The sequence below is a fragment of the Hippopotamus amphibius genome, chromosome 10, assembly GCF_030028045.1.
Source record: "Hippopotamus amphibius kiboko isolate mHipAmp2 chromosome 10, mHipAmp2.hap2, whole genome shotgun sequence".
Classification (NCBI taxonomy): domain Eukaryota; kingdom Metazoa; phylum Chordata; class Mammalia; order Artiodactyla; family Hippopotamidae; genus Hippopotamus; species Hippopotamus amphibius.
Window position 1 is genome coordinate 11,085,090 of NC_080195.1, and position 16,568 is coordinate 11,101,657.

The window sequence follows — 16,568 nt, forward strand, 5'->3', positions numbered from 1 at the left end:
CAAGGGCTCGAACCCGTGTCCCCTGAATTGGCAGGCAGATTCTTAATCACTGCACCAGCAGGGAAGTCCCTCTTTCCTTCTATATAGATTTCAGTGGCAGGAAGGCTTTCTACACACGGTGGCAAAAATATAAAGAAGCTCTGTGTCTTCATCTTCCCAGATTAGCAAATCTACATTGGCTGGTTTTCAGTAGGCATCTTCCCCATAGTTTTGTCACGTGTCCTGGAGCTGAGTTTATTGGCCGAGTTGGGTCACGTGTCCATTCCTGAACCAATCACTGAGATTCTGTGCAGGCAGTTCCTTGACCCCAGGATTGGGATCTGTTCCGCCTGAAACCCTTGGAAACCAATGTGGAAGAGGAGCTTTTATTCAGGGAAATACAGGGCATACCAAAAACCCACATCTGACCACAATGGCCGTGATGTAGGAAACCCTCTCTCCTCTAGTAACTAAACCACATGGGATGGGAGACCAGCAAAGGGAATCGTGACAGGGTTCTCCTCTGAAACACAGAACATCGCACTGAGGTATCATTTATTTCTTCCTCAATTGTCTTTTCCTCAAAGAAGCAGCTTGAAAATATTCCCAATATATTTGATCTTTCTAACTGGGTCTTGAATTTTCCACTTTTCTTACTCCTCAGCTGAATTTCACTTGGCTTTTACTTTTGCATCCCCAGTACCGAGATCTCTGCAAATTTAATTATTGTGGTATTTTCAATATGACAACCTTCATTGTACTGAATCTGTTGACATCCCGACACAGTGTGTCAAACTCTTTGCTGTCATTTCTGCCACCACCCTCCCTCTTTTTTTTTTTTTTTTAGTAAAAAAATTTGCTTGGTTTTTGTTTATGGCTTAAATCCCTTCTTTGTTCTGAGGTCTGAAAGGAGAGGCTGGTATTGAGAGGACAGGTTTGGAGTGAGCTGAGATGTGTTCAGATTCTGCCCAGCTCCTTCCTGACTCTGTGTCCTTGGAGGAGAAATTCCTCTCTCTGGGCCTGCGTTCTCTCACGTGAAAATGGAATTTATAATTCTTACCTTGCAAGGTTGCTGTGAGGATTAGGTGAGGTCATATATGTAAAGCACCTGGCACATTTTAAGCACTCAATAAATAATCAAGATTGAAATGAATAATTCATCAAGGAGCTTTTATGTCCACTCTTCAAGAGAGGAATATTCCCAGCACTTAGGGAAATAATCCTAGCTCTTCATTTAAGAAGCTCCTCCAATGGCATGCAGGTCCCCAGCTGTCACCAGGTCAGTAATACCCACAGGTCCCTTTTATGATACAGAAGCTGTAGTTGTTTTTAAGCAGAACAGAAGGCTTGCTTGTTTTTCTGGCGTGATGGCTAAAGGTTTGTATTTGGAGTTGATACTCCACAGACCTTATATTTTGGCAACTGTTCAGAGACATAAATGGAAGAACACTGCGTGGAGTATGAGTCCCAGTCTGGCCACTCGCTGGGTGTCTGAGTTGAATTTTTTACGAATTTCTCATATTTCCTCACCTGTAAAATTGGCAAATAACAGAAACTTGACGAGCTGTTGTTAGACATTGTAATGAAATGTGCAACCCAGCATGAAAAAGTGTTTAATAAGTGGAGGTTATTGTTATGATTCTGTATTTGACTGTGGCTGGTGTGTCCACTAGGGTGGACACGTACGTGTGAAGGTGTCATGACAGTCCTTGTCCCAGTTCAATCAGAACAATACACGGCATGATATCAAAGTTGTCTATCGGGTTGCTTTTTACCTAGTGTATATTTGAGGCCATTTGGATAACACAGTCTCACGATACATAACTATTTCTTTGATTTTTCCATCTGAACCCAATTGCATTATTGGCAAAATTTTCAAAGGCCTGGCTCATGTTGAAGCACTGGTGAATAAAGTGGTGGCCTCTAGATTCAGGGTTCTGGCTTAAACCATCATAAAAATGCTTAAACAGATATAATGGATATTGGCTGATCCGGCAGACACACAAATTGAGAGGGATTATTTACACTTTACCCTAAAGGTCTGGAAGGTTAGGAAAGCTGCGTTTGGCTCAGCCGTGTTGGATTCTAGAGTGCCTTTGCTCAAACTATTCAAAGTATGGAGATTATGACTTTTCCTTGCAGTTGTTCATGCCTTTGCAACCGTAGCCCACATAACCAAATTAATATATTTTACTATATTACTATTGTCCATTATTTTATTAGGAAAAATAGAATCACTTTTAATTTCAGATTATGCAAGTGAATTGCTTTATTTGTTTTTCAATCATAGAATATATTCCCACTTTCCATTACTAGGTAAATTATCCTCAGTATCCGTATTTTTTTCCTTTTTGGTCCTTTCCAGTTTCAGTTTCCTTTTACATATAAATAATTTTGAAAGAATTTTTAATGATTTGATCGGACTCAAGCCACTTTTCTTATAGCCTCAGGCACTGTTCTATATATTTTCCAATTAAAAATTTTCCAGTATTCATACTTATTCGGTAGCTATTTTAGTATGTTGCTCCTATTTGTTTCATTTTCTAAGTTTTTGTATTTGCTGTCTATGATAAAGCCTAAAGAATAATTTTCAGTTTTAAAACAATAAGCTTTCTAGTTATCATTTTTAAAATAAAGACATAAGTATATCTTTACTTGCATGAAACTTCATAATATATCAAGTGGAAATGGGTTACAAGATCATTTATATTAAACTATAAAAATTATATATGACATACATATATTCATACACACACACACATACAAAGAGCCTGAAAAGGTCAACACTAAGTGTTAAGTGAGCAATAATTTTAAGGATTTTTTTTGCTCTTATCTGTATTTTCTAGTTTCCACAAAGAACAAAGATTACTGCCTAATAATATATGTTTTAAGTGAAAGAAAAGCAAGAATTGGGAGTGTGCACTAAATAGTTTTGAGGGGTGGCTTTCTGCTCCCTCTGTCTCAGTAGACGTCCCTCTTCACCCATCTGCTCCAGCCAGCAGCCTGATGGTCATCCCGGCTCTTTCTTTTTCCTCACCTCATTTCAGCCCATCCCAGGTCTAACTGATGCCATATCTATCTCTCCCATCTGTCCACTTCCCTAAATGCCCACTGCCATTTCAGGTCCTAGTCCATGCTTTCATTCTCTTTCCTGGACTTCTGCAAAAATCTGCCAACAAGTTTTCCTGTTTCCTCTCCAGACCGCCATCTTCCCTGCTCACACTTCAGCCAGAGGGATCTTTCCAAACTGTAAGTCTGACAGATCACGTCAAACGCACCATTGAAAGCTCTCCAGCGGTCACTCATCAATGCTGGCATATGCGTGAAAACTGCTTATCCCGTCCTATGAAGCTCTGCCTCTGGGCCTCAGGTTCCCTCTGGACTCATTTCACACCTCTCCTGCCTCTCACTCTGCCCCAGCTCTGCTGGCATTCATCCACCAAGCTCTTCCCTGTCTCCAGGTGTGGTTTGAACACATTCCTCAGTCTTGTCTGTTCTACTGTCACCTTCTTTTCTGTGACACATACTTGTAACCGGGATAAATCCTATTTAACCAATGGCTCTCAGCCTAAATGTCATTTAAGATCAGTCTTTTTTTGGCTCTCAGTCTTAATCAGACCGCACCTTCTATTCTCTCTTAGCAACTTGCAATTTTTTTTGCAGCATTTGCTAAAGTTTTAATTAATTATTTTTTTTGTGCGACTTATTATTTAAACTCTTATCTCCCCTTTCAGAAGAAAAGAGAAGAGAGATTATGTCTTGCTCATCTCTCCATTTCCAGCGCCTCTCACCATGCCTGACATGTGTGATGAGTGAACAAAAAAATTAATGATCACTCTGCCTTGTGCACAATTCCACATCAATGCATGTAGATCCATTGCATTCTCTTAATCACTGCTGAGTGTTCCTCCAGCTGGTCTTGACTTGCTCTTTCATCTAATCTGACAATCTCTGCCTTTTAATTGTTGTGATCATTTATATTTATATTTAATGCAATTATTGATATGGTCAGGTTTCCCTTTTCCATCTGTTTACTTTTAACCTGTTTGTGTCTTTGTATTTAATCTATTTAATCATGTTGCTTGGAAGCAACATATTGGGTCTTGTTTTTTTTTCTTTATTTTTTAATACAATCTGAAAAGCTTTGCATTTTGTGGAATGTTTAGGCCGTTTACATCTAATGTGATTATTGGCTTAGTTAAGTTTCTCTATCATCTTGCTATTTATAATCCACTTGCCCCATATGTTCCTTGCTCCTCTTCTCCTACTTTCTTTGGATTAGTTGATGTTTTATGCTTCCATTTTTAATGATTCCCTTATTTCTTTTGTTGGCCATAACTCTCAGTTTTGTTATTTTAGTGGATGCATTAGGGTTTAAAGTATACATCTTTAGTATAATAGCCTATCTTGAGGTGGTATTATGCTACTTCACATATAGTGTAAAAACCTTGCAATAGTATACTTCTGTTTCCCCACTCCTTTCTTTGTGCTACTGTTGCAGTAAATTTTATTTACACATGTTATAAAATCCACATTATATTGTAATGATTTTTGTTTAACCAGTCATCTATTTTTAAAGAGATTTAATAAGAAAATATCTTGTGTTTTTAACCATATAGCTACCATTTCCAAGGGCCATTTATTCCTTTTATGATCTATATTTCTATCTGATGTCATTTTCTTTCTGCCTAGAGGACTTCCATTACATTTCTTGTAATGAGAGTCTACTGGTGATTAACTTTTTTATGTCTGAAAAAGGTAGTGATTCCGCCTTCATTTTCAAGAGATATTTTCATTGCTTATAGGAGTCTACGGTGACGGGTTTTTTTTTTTCTTTCAGTACTTTAAAGATGTTTCTTTACTGTCTTCTTGCTTACATTATTTCCAACAAGGAACTGTATTTAATGTGCTTTTTTCCCATGTCTGCTTTCCGACTTATTCCTTATTATTGAGTTTGAACAATTTGCAGCATAATCAAATGCCTTGGTATACTTTTCCCTATACTTCCTGTGCTTGGGGTTTATTGAGCTCCTGGAGTCTGTGGGTTTTTATAGCATTTATCAACTTTGAGAATTTTTTGGTTGTTATTTCTTCAGAATTTTTCTGTTCTCTCCTCTCTGTCTTCTCCTTCAGAGATTCCAGTTACATCCATATTGGCCTTTTGAAGTAGTCCCACATCTCACTGATGATGTATTTATTTATTTTTTCTCTTTTTCTGTGCTTATATAGTTTCTATTACTGTAACTTTAAGTTCATTAATCTTTTCTTCTGCAATGTCTAATCTTCCATCCACCTTATCCGGTATATTTTTCATCTCATGAAACATGATAGTTTAATTTTTTGAACATATGGAATATAGTTATAATAACTGTTTTCATGTCCTTGTCTATGCATTCTAACACCTATGTCAATTCTGGGTCAGTTTCAATTGCTTGCTTTTTCTCCTCATTATTTTCCTGCTTCTTTGCATGCAAGGTACTCTTTGATTGGATGACAAACATTGTGAATTTTACTTTGTTGAGTGTAGGTTATTTTTCTATTCCTATAATATTCTTCAGCTTTGTTATGGGACAGTTAAGCTACTTGGAAGTACTTTGATTCTTTCTGGTCTTGCTTTTAAGATTTTTTTATTGAGACCAGAACCATGTTTAGTCTAGTGCTAATTATTCCTCACAATTGAGGCAAGACCTTTGTGAGTACATTGCCTAATAAATTATGAGGTTTTTCTAGTCTGGCTGGAGAAACTATACACTATTCTTGGCCCTGTTTGAGCTCTGAATACTGTTCCCTGTAACTCAGTGGTCCTTTAGAGGCGCAGTTTTGCCCCGAAGAGACATTTGGTAATGTCTGAGGATATTTTTTATTGTCACGTCTAGGGGTGCTACTGGTATCTAGTGGGAAGAGACTAGGAATGTTGTTAAACATCCTACTATAGGATATCCCCCAACAAAAAGGAATTTTTCCATCTAAAATGCCAGTAATTAACACAAGGAGATCAATTTGATTATGGGTGATGACTTAGAGGGCTGGGATAGGATGGGTGGGAAGGAGTCAGGAGGGAGGGGATATGGGGATATGTGTATAAATACAGCTGATTCACTTTGTTGTACAGCAAAAACTGGCACAATAGTGTAAAGCAATTATATTCCAATAAAGAGCTTAAAATATAAAATAAAATAAAATAAAATAAAATAATGCCAGTAATGCCATGGTTGAGAAACTCTGCTATAATCCTTTCAAGTCATTCTTTCTCTGGCCTCCAAGTAGTCCCCTCACATGTGCTGGTCAGTACTCTGAATCCTCAAGGACCCTCTGCAGACCTGAAGAGTTCTTTCCCCATGCAGCTCTCTTTTCTCCAACACTTTGTCCTGCGAATTCTTACAGCCTGTTCTACCAGACTTTCAGCTGTCTCTTTAGCTTAGGAAGGCAGCTGAGCTCTTCCTGGATTCTGCCTTCCTCTGCCACAGGCTGGAAATTCTCTCAAGGCAGTGAGCAGGGGTAATCAAGGGCTCACCTTGTTTGTTTCCCTTTCTCAAGGTTCACTAGCCTTCATTTCTTCATGTCAGTATCTTGAAAACTTTGTTTCATGTCTATTTTATTGCTGTTGCTATTTTAGACAAGAGGGTAAATCCAGTTCCCATTACTCCATTTTGGCTGGAAACAGAAGTTGACTTATTTATTATTGCTATCAAATGTTCTCTTTATTTCCTGTCTTGTTTAAAGAAAGCAACCTTCCTTGTTTTTAATCTTCTCAGCCATTAATTATTCACTATATTTTTCTCTGTACCTGTATCTGCTCAAGAAGCATCACTTTTATTACTCGTGGTACACTCTCCTTTCCCTACATTTCGTTTCACAGTTTTATTTGTGTTTTACTTTTGTGTCTCAAACATGATAACTAAATTCACTTGCATTCTTTGGTTTGAAACCGTAAGCTCAGTTTTTAGTTATGCTTGAATTTAGCATTATTAAAAATATCACCATAACATGATTTTATTTTTGTACTTAATCATTTCCATTCTTTGATTTATAAATTTGTCTCTGGAAACAAAATTTCCTCTGAAATGAACAATAGCAATTAATTTCATCTTGTGTTCAATTGACAGTAATCTAGCTATTCAGCATGTTGAAGTTCTTGTGGTGTGCAAAGTTGTATTTACTGTTTGATTAACAACTGGTAATAAATCATAAATACTAACTTATTTGGGAAAATATGAATTGTGAATAACAGAAGGCAAAATTATCTTGGTATTGTGTACAAATAACTTAATTTAGATCTGTAATCTAAAATATGCTGGGGTAAACTAGAGTTTCTCTGAAATCTGCTTATTCTTTTGGGTGAGCTTTTCCAAACCATTTATAAAGTAAGGAGACAGTCTATGCAGAAGATATTCAAGGTAATATTCAGGAATTTGTAATCCTTACAGAAAATAAATAACAATGGAAACATGAGTGAATTTGACCAAAAGGTTGATTAATCCTTTGGGTTTGGATATTTGTTTTTATTTCAGTTGCTAGAGGGACATATAAGCTCACAGAATTTTAGAAGTGCAGATGGTTTAAGGGATGTTTGTCATAGACCTGAGAGATTGTAATCATTGGCATCAAGGGTTTTAAAAATATACAAAGTCCAGTTAAAGTCAGATGACTTCCTAAAGGTACAATTTAAAAGTGTTTCTTTGGAGTGAAGAACATATTATAAAACAATGTGATAATGTCATTAAATTCTGTGGCCAAGTCTCAAAGCATGTTGAAATAACATACAGTATCTGAAATAGAGGATATGACCTCTAGTGTCTCTAAGTCAGGACTGCCTGCCCATTCCTTTAGTTAAATACTTTGCAAGATATTGAGAAAAAACAAATAGCCAAATAACAAAATTCGCATTAAAACCAGCTGTGTTTTCCAGAGGAACGCTATGGACAGTAACTGAGTGGTTTTTCAAGGAGCTAATGAAAATTAACCAGATCAGTTTGATGTTGTCATATACTTGCTATAGCCAGTTCAACTAAAAGTTTTCAGTCCCCTTTCTCTCTAATAGTTTTCCTTCCTTTTCAAAGACCCCGCCCCCTGCTGCAGCAAAGGTCCTGTTCATTAACTGCTTTAGGCTGAACATGCGCACGGCGACCCTCTTCCTCTGGTAGGACGACGCAATCACCATCAAAGTGCTTCGACAATTTAGCGCCACTTAAGCAGCTGCATGTTTTTAACCTTCTTGTCTTCAGCTTTGAGTGCGGGAGATAACACAGAAAACTGCCTTTTGAAGTCATATTGAACTCACTGACTTCCATCAGAAGCATATCAGTAGTTGCAAACGTTACAGGGTAAATTAAATCCTTGAAGAGTTTGAACCATGTGCAAAACTGAAAGACATGCAAAGGATTTTTTATTGTTTGGAATCTCTAAGCTCAAAATGTCTTTGTCTTTGATGGTGTATTTGAATACTCTATCTTGACTTTTCATGGCACTTTAGAATTGCTTCACAAATAAAGAAAAGTCATATACTTTGTGCTAGAGATGTTCTGTAAAGCTCAAGAATACCTAAAATTATCTTTTTATTACTAATTTATTAACATTTAATTGGAATTGATTTACAAACATTGGTAACATTACTGCAAGGATGCATCTTTGCTACTGATGATATATGTTCACATCACTACTTTAGAGAACTTATTGATTATCTGACTTGCAAGACTGAAAAATTTTATCATGGACTATATAGTAAAAAAAAAACTTTTTACATTCAAAGATCCAGAGGGACAAAGAAAAAGACAGAATGGAAATACATATGGTTTAACTTAGGCATTCGAAATTTTTTCCTGTAAAGGGCCAGATAGCAAACAGTTTCGACTTTGCAGGGCCATCAGATCTCTATTAGTTTCCTAGGGCTACAGTCACAAATTTGGTGGCTTAAACCAAAAGAAATTTATTCTTTCAGTTCTGGAGGCAAGAATTATGGAATCAAGGTGTCTGCAGGGCCATGCTCCCTCTGAAGTTCTGGGAAGAGCGTATTTCCTGCTTCTCTCCTAGCTTCTGGTGGTTGCTGTCAAAACTTGGCACTCAGCTTGTCGCTACATCACTCCGTCTCTGCCTCCATCCTCACATGGCCCATTTTCTTGTCTGTTTTTAAGTCTCCGTATCCAAATCCCCCTCTTCTGTCTCATAAAGAGACCAGTCATTGGATTTGAAGCCCACCCTAACTTAGTATGGCCTCATGCTAACTTGATTACAACTACAAAGACATATTTCTAGATAATGTCACTTTCACAGGTACCAGGGGTTAAGACTTCAGCACATCTTTTTTGGGAGATAGAATTCAATTCACTAACAGTCTCTCTTGAAGCTGCTCAACTCTGTCTTTGCAGCATGAACACAGCCAAGGAGAATACGTAAACAAGTACATGTGCTTCGTTCCAGTAAAACTTTATTTACAAAAACAGGTCATGGGTCAGATTTGGTGAGGCGACTTGAGTTTACCAATGCCTGGTCTAACTAATTGAAACAAAACTGCAGCAGAGGAGAAGAAAAAACAACAGCAATTTCCCCCTGCATTAGTCAGTTCATTTTCAAAGTATAAAAATACATACATATTGTAGATATAGCAACACTTATTTTTAAAAAGACGTCAACTTAGAGCAAGAAATGGAACCTTTATAATGATTTCAAATCCCAAAGCTCTATTACTAAAAATGCTTGAATTACGATATTTTTCCTGGTCAATGAAAAGCTTTTTAATGATCGTTTAGTTATGAGAGTCTATATAAACCTTTCCTCCAAAGAAATCAAGACTACTTTGGAAACAAGATTTTTCTTTAACTCGGGCAAATTTATTCACTCCATTAGGAAGAATGTACCTGTTTCCCTCACTAAGCATATGTTCCCTGAGGGCAGGAACATTTTTGATTCAGCGATGTGTTCTCAGCATGTTAGTCATTCAGTAAATATTTATCTAAAGTAGCTTTTGTTTGTTGGAATAACAAGAGTGAATTGGTGTGTTGCTGTTTTAATCCTATTGTATAACCCTGTCGCCATACTTTGAAATTATTTATTTTCTTAAATAGAAAGGAAAGCTATGTTAAGGGAAATCCAATTTCTAGTAAAAGCTATTAGAAGAATTTGTAAAGAGAAAAATGGAGTAATGAATCAGAGGGGTCAGTGAAAACTATTATTTTTTTTTAATCGGATTCATCAAAAAGAAGAAAAAGGTAGGGAAGTCAAGATACATTCAAAAACCAAGCCTAAATATTAGCATCTACTTTTAACAGCCCAGCTCAATTCATAGCAGAAACGTGTGGAACCCCATGTGGGGTAACCCTCCACATGGGAGGGGTAGAATTTAGTTTGGTTGAAGAGCATCCAACGTTTCTAAGCACAGGCTCTGGAACTCTGGGGTCATTCCAGCTCAGTTTCCACACTCTCCTCACCACTGGAAGGAGGGCAGAAGTTAGAAAGTGAAAGGTATTAGGAGTCATAATATTGCATAGAAAGAATCAAAACTTTTTGACAGCGTGGTTGTAAGCTGAGACGTGGGCGAGTCAGAGTCAGCAAAGAGACTCCACATCGGAAGCACGTTAAAGAGCAGTGAGATCTGTATCGTGACGGCCAAGGATGAAGAGAGAGGGAGAGAGACTCTTCAGGAGAAGGACTCTACTCAGAAGAAAGAAGCTAAATACAAGTCCCAACCCTAAGGATGTGGAACCAAAGAGAAGACCTGGGACCACCGGGAGTCATTTGTTTCTAGTTGATTATGGAATCACTCAAGTAAAAAGTGAGTTTACAAAAGGAGTAGGGTGGGCAAAAGACAAGGCCCTCAGGGACCTTCAGATTAAAAGGAAAGACAACATGAGGAAGAATAAAGGAAAGGGGGACCATGTAAGATGTGGATCTGCCCTGGACCATGTAAAATGTGGATACGGCTCTCCCTCTTCTGGGCCCCATATCTTCAGCAGCAGCGCCTTTGCTACCCACCCTAAGCCCTGTACGTTTAGCAAATTCCGGAAGAAGCGAATTGCTCAGGAAAGAAACACAATCTGCCCTGCTCCTTCTAACTTATTCTTGCTACCGGCCCTTGCCAAGAAACTACCCACATCAAATTAGCCACTTGAATTGCATTAAATATCAAGATAGTGCTGATTGAATTTCTTTCTGGAAAGGTAAATGCTTTTGAAGTAGAAGAGTAGGAAGGAAAGATCTTTTCTCCAGCAGTCAAGACATTTAGGTCCTTAACCCATGATAGTTGTGCCCTCTGAAGGAAATGGCTTTGTGAAAAATAATAAAAAGTTCAATGCACTTGACAAAATTGTACTTCCGTGAAGCTCCCAATTTGTTCCTGCCCTTTAAAAAATTAAAAGAAGTAAAAGTAGTATATATTTTGTAAGAAAGGGAATTTATTTTTGAATGGAGAAAACTTTTCCTCTATGGACAATTTAGGAAACACTGAGACCAATTTTTAGCTAGCTTCTGTGTCATAATTTGTGGTTGAGCTTAATTTTTTTTTGCATTAATGTGAAAAATCAGATCGAGTGTATTAATGTGAAAAATCAGACCAGAAAAACAAGCACCCATAACTCTCATTATCAGCACATGTGGCTCACCTGCTGATAGTACAGGACATCTTACAATGATTTCACAAATATTCATTGCTTGTGGAAAGCGAGTTTCCTCGATAGGCCACAATCCCCTTGCTTTCCACCATTCTCCAGGTTCGGAAGGATGCCGTCAGTGTTTAGATGAATGTGATGCTGACATCATGCAAACCTTTTATCTTCACAGACAGGCCAGTGAGAATGGAACCCTGAGCAACCTTTGTCACAGCCAGGACTGATGTGCCCCCGGAAGGAATGAAGTATGGATGTGAAAGAACGTCGGCCTTACTGCTCCCTGACCAAGAACAGACGGGAGAAAGAACGGCGCTATACTAACTCCTCAGCAGATGGTGAGGAGTGCAGGGTTCCTACGCAGAAGTCTTACAGTTCCAGTGAAACCCTGAAAGCTTTTGATCACGATTCCTCCCGGCTGCTTTATGGAAACAGAGTAAAGGATTTGGTTCACAGAGAAGCAGATGAGTTCTCCAGACAAGGTGGGTCATGGTTCTAGTAAAACGAAGCATGCTCGGCTCGTGCTCACTTGCAGGTGCCGCTGTCGTCCCTTTGAGGTGACGTGATTACTGTCTTAGATCGACATCCTGTCCTCTGATGCAGACTTTGAGATGTGAGATGATCCCATAGTATTCCAGATTAGAGGTGGAAAGCCCCCTATGGGCACGTGGACCCACGTAGCGAATCACCCCCACACTCTGCGTTTTATATGTGAGGTTCCGATTCTGCATGTGGTTAAATGTTGGTGCATAAACTTGAAACCCAGGTCTCCAGGGCTGCCTGCCAGGCTCAGGAAGGGGCGCACAGACGCTGTTTTTATAGTTAGAACTCGTGTAAGGAGTGCAGAACCGTTGGTGAGGAAACATCTTTCCCGCTAAGAATATAGGAATTCTTCCTCTGGATCATCTCGTGATCCGCCCGGCCCAGCTGTTTGTGTCTGCTTATAGAAGAGCCTGCTTGGGAAGGGTTCCAGTTTCTCTCTCACAGGCAATCGAGGGCATAAAGATTAGACCTTAAAACATCCTAGTTTCCCATCATATAATCCATTATGATTTGGTCATTCACATGTATTTGTTGAACGTTTTTACACTGTTTTCTGCCTGCATGTTCCACCAGTGAAATGGTGACTCTGTAACTTGACTTCCCAATCCTAACCCTACTGATTTCCACACTTTAAAGACAGTAGCTTCTTTTAAATTAGGCAGACATAGGGACATTTTGTTCCTTCTAACACAGTCTTGAGAGGTGGGCAGGGTTACTACTAATGAAAATAAAATCTTTCTTACATCTGTATTGTGCAGCCCATTTACCTACAACTTAGCATGCCTTAGCTTAATTTCAGCAAGAAACAAGGAAAAGGAAATTAAACTTCAAAAATAAAGAATATCTTAATCCCTTTCCAATCACCTTACAGAAAGTGTGACTAACGGTTTGATACTGAGCAGGAACAAATTTAAGGAAAGGTAACGGTGCTATAAATCATGCAAAAGTTACAAGTTTTTCATGCTTCTTTTCTCTTCTCCATTGTGGAAGGAGCCATCCTAAATAGGTAGAAATAGTGTTCCCTCACCTAAACCAGTGTACGTCAAGAAGACTCACTTGATTTGCCAAAGAGAGATTTTTCCCCCACGAAAGCATGCCTTACTAATTACAGGTACCAAATTACGTGAAAGAGGACAAAAGTGCTTAACATTTTTAATCCAGTTTTTAAGGGAGGGATGGAGCAGATAAATTCATGGGCTTGAGTTCATGGTCCAATGGGCAATCATTCTTTTTTTAAGAATTTTATTGGGATATAATTGGCATACAATAAACTGCATATATTTAAAGTGTACAATGTAATTTTTTTTTCTTGTTAGTAATGTATATGTGGCCGTCCCAATCTCCCAATTGTGCGATCATTCTAAACCCGATTTTTCCTCTCATATTGTCCACCCAGCGAACATAGATGATCAGGGTACATTTTTCACCAATTTCAAAAATAGCAGGTACTGCAGAAACGCAGGCAATCTGAACCCGGTGTGAAGTCTTGCCTTTTGTAACGAAAATAACTGTTTAGTGCCCTATTGGAAAAAAAAATACATTGTGGAATACTATTAGAGGGAAAAAAGCAGCACATGTGGCGTGGCGCGCCAAGGAAGTGCATCTCCACCCCAAGCAAGCGTTTAGTTTTGGCAGTGAGGAGGATGCTTAACAGGTTAAAAATAGCGAGCTGAAATTTTCACCTCCCAGGCAGCGTTAATCCAGTGCAGACTGTTGTTGATGACACGGCGAGACCATCTGTGGAAACCCTGGAACCGAAGTCTCAGGGGACCAAACAGTACTATTACCCAGCTCCTTGCGAGCCAAGGACTCGAGGGTGAATGGGGCAGAGGAAGGAGACAGAGAGCAAGGCAGCCGACAGAGGCTTCTTGTCAGGAGTGGCCACGTGGAGTAGGGAGATGAAGTTTCAGAGCAGAAGTGAAAGCAGAAGCAAAAGTGCAGCGTGGATGGTGCTGCAGTGCACTCGACATGTTCATGAATCAGATCGTATTAAAAACATAAATGGAATGCACTGCTATTTATAGCTAAGGCGTGCTGATTCCTTACCTTGCTTCAGTCAGTGTGCTGGGAGGTATGTGGACCATCACCGAACCCGCGCAGCACCTTGGGAGGTGGGGTCCAGAGGCATCGTCCTTTCACGGGTTGAGACGGTCAAGGCTTGGAGGCCTGAGATCCCGTGGCCAGTGAGGGCCACACCAGAACTTGAACCCAGGCCTGTCTGCCTCCGGTGCTCAGGCTTCTAATCTCTGTGCAGTTGCCAAGCAGAAAACAGGCAATTCAGTGTCATCATTGCCGTTTGGTTTCTTGGAGTCAGTTTTAGCCAATTTTGATGGTACCAACAGAGAGAAATAAGGAGACTGCGGATATATTTAGGAACTAAAATGAACGTGATTTTGTGATTGCATGGATGAGGGTGGGGGAGAGGGAAGCGTTGCAAATGCTTTTTCTTTCCTGTGGTTTGAGATGGGGAATGTTTGTAGCAGGAGCGGTAGACAAGGAGAGAAAGGAGTAAGGAAAGTCTGCTATCAAATTGTGTTTCCCGAGCAAGCATAATGAAAAGTCCTCACAGGCTTTCATTTTCTTTGAACCTGACAAATGTCAATTTTTCCCCCCTATTATGCTGCGGGATTAATTATTTAATTGACAAAATGTGCTTCTTGCCACAGCTCCTGACATCATACACGTAATAAAAATGAAAGATTAAAAATATTAATAGTAGCCAAAGATCGTTGAAACTCTTCCAAAGAATCATGCTAATTGAGCTTGCCCATGGAATTTCAAAACACCTTGTCAGTCCAAATCCACTTCTTCTTTGAATGACATGGGAAAATGCGGCTTCAGCTGGAGGAAGGCAATTAGAGACCCCGTTAATGCAATTACATGGAGAATGCAAATCTAGAAATGCAATAGTTTTATTCAAGTATAAGAAAAAGATACATAATATTTTTATTTTTATCGACCAATTTTATGGCCTATTATCAAACTTAATTTTAATCATTTTTTTTATGGCTTTACTGACTGGCAGGTGACTATTGTTAATTACGTTATGCTTAGATACTGTAAAGCTGAGGACAGTTTCCTTTTCCCAGTAATGTGTCATTTGACTGAATCTCACACAGATCTCTTTCTCTGTCTCCTTTTAAATCTCTCCACGTGGTTTATTGGGTGATGGAAATAGTTGTCCTTTTAGCAGCTGCGGACTCGCTGTAGGTGTGATGGGGTTAGGGTAAGAGTGGCTTCTTTGGCATTCTTGGATACCATTTTCTTTGATTCATCTTTGAAGGGAATTTATCTCATCAGATCTCAGACACATTTCTTATGAAACAGCTGCATAAGATCATCCCACAGTTTTTAAAGAAGTGATAAAATAAGACATCTTTTCTTCTCGGCACTATGTACATTGCCTGTAATGTCCTTGACCAAATGAGAGAGCTCATCAGCTCCAACGAGGAATGTTGGCCACAAAGGTGCATTTTGAAATGAGGTGATGTCTGGGAATGGGAACACTTTTGTTTCACAGAACCATAAGCCTGAAAAAAAAAGAAAAGAAAAGAAAAATACCTCTGAGACAGTCTTAACTCAAAGTGTTTACCCATTAGTCAGTCACTGAGGTTGGGGTTGTGAATCTCAGAATTTTCAAATGGAAAGCCTACCATTTATTCTTCATTTATAGAATGTCAGTGGGAAGGAGGGTTATCTGTTTTTAAATTTGAGAAGCAGACAGCATTGGGTCTGTGTTTGTACACACCTGAAATCAAGATAGATAATAAATTTACAAAGCAGGAAAGGGAAGGAGGAAGGCAGATGGACGAAGACAGACACTCATTGATTTCTGAGCGTGGCGCCCTGACTGCTCGCTTCCGGTCCCAGAAACTCTTCTCTTTCCTCACCGCTGCTTTGGGACTTACCTTCTCTTCCTGCTCACCATCATCAGGCGTGCCCAGCAGCCCTCAGCTCTCACAGGCATGACTTCTCACCTCATGGCATTGCTGGTCAAAGGCCAGTTCAAGTAGGATTTGTGGGAAGGTCGATCCCACAAGCTCTGGAGCCTCCTGCTGCACGTCCCTGATGGGCTGCATCCTGAGTCCCAGTCCATCTTTTATACAAGATGCCAGATGCTAGCCCTTTCCCTCACCAAATATAACCCTCTCTCGTGAAACCAAAGGACGTTGGAGGAGCATTCTGCGTTTTCCTGTAACTGTGTATCCAGGATTCTGGTACCAGGGTGACGTGAATGGTGCCTCATCCCCCCATCTCCCAGACACCTCTTCACCTCCCTGAGCTGAGCAGTGACATGGGTACACGTGAGGTCCTGACGAACAAAGCGCAGGTGCTTTCCTTGTGGGGCCAAATGAAAGCTCAAAATGGGTGTGGCCCTCGCATGAGGATGAGTGAGAATGCTGTGGTTTCCTGACGCCAGAGAGAGGCTGACCGCTCTCGCCCATGCTC

General features: G+C 39.5%; 1 protein-coding gene across 1 annotated transcript in view; it reads left to right on the forward strand.

The window, feature by feature from the left end:
• Positions 1-16,568, forward strand: part of TENM3 (teneurin transmembrane protein 3) — a 592,830-nt gene that overhangs the window by 143,634 nt on the left and 432,628 nt on the right. The window contains exon 3 of the mRNA XM_057696894.1: positions 11,752-12,058. Coding sequence (XP_057552877.1) covers positions 11,827-12,058 — 232 coding nt within the window. The 5' untranslated portion in view covers positions 11,752-11,826. The remainder of the gene's footprint in view (positions 1-11,751; positions 12,059-16,568) is intronic.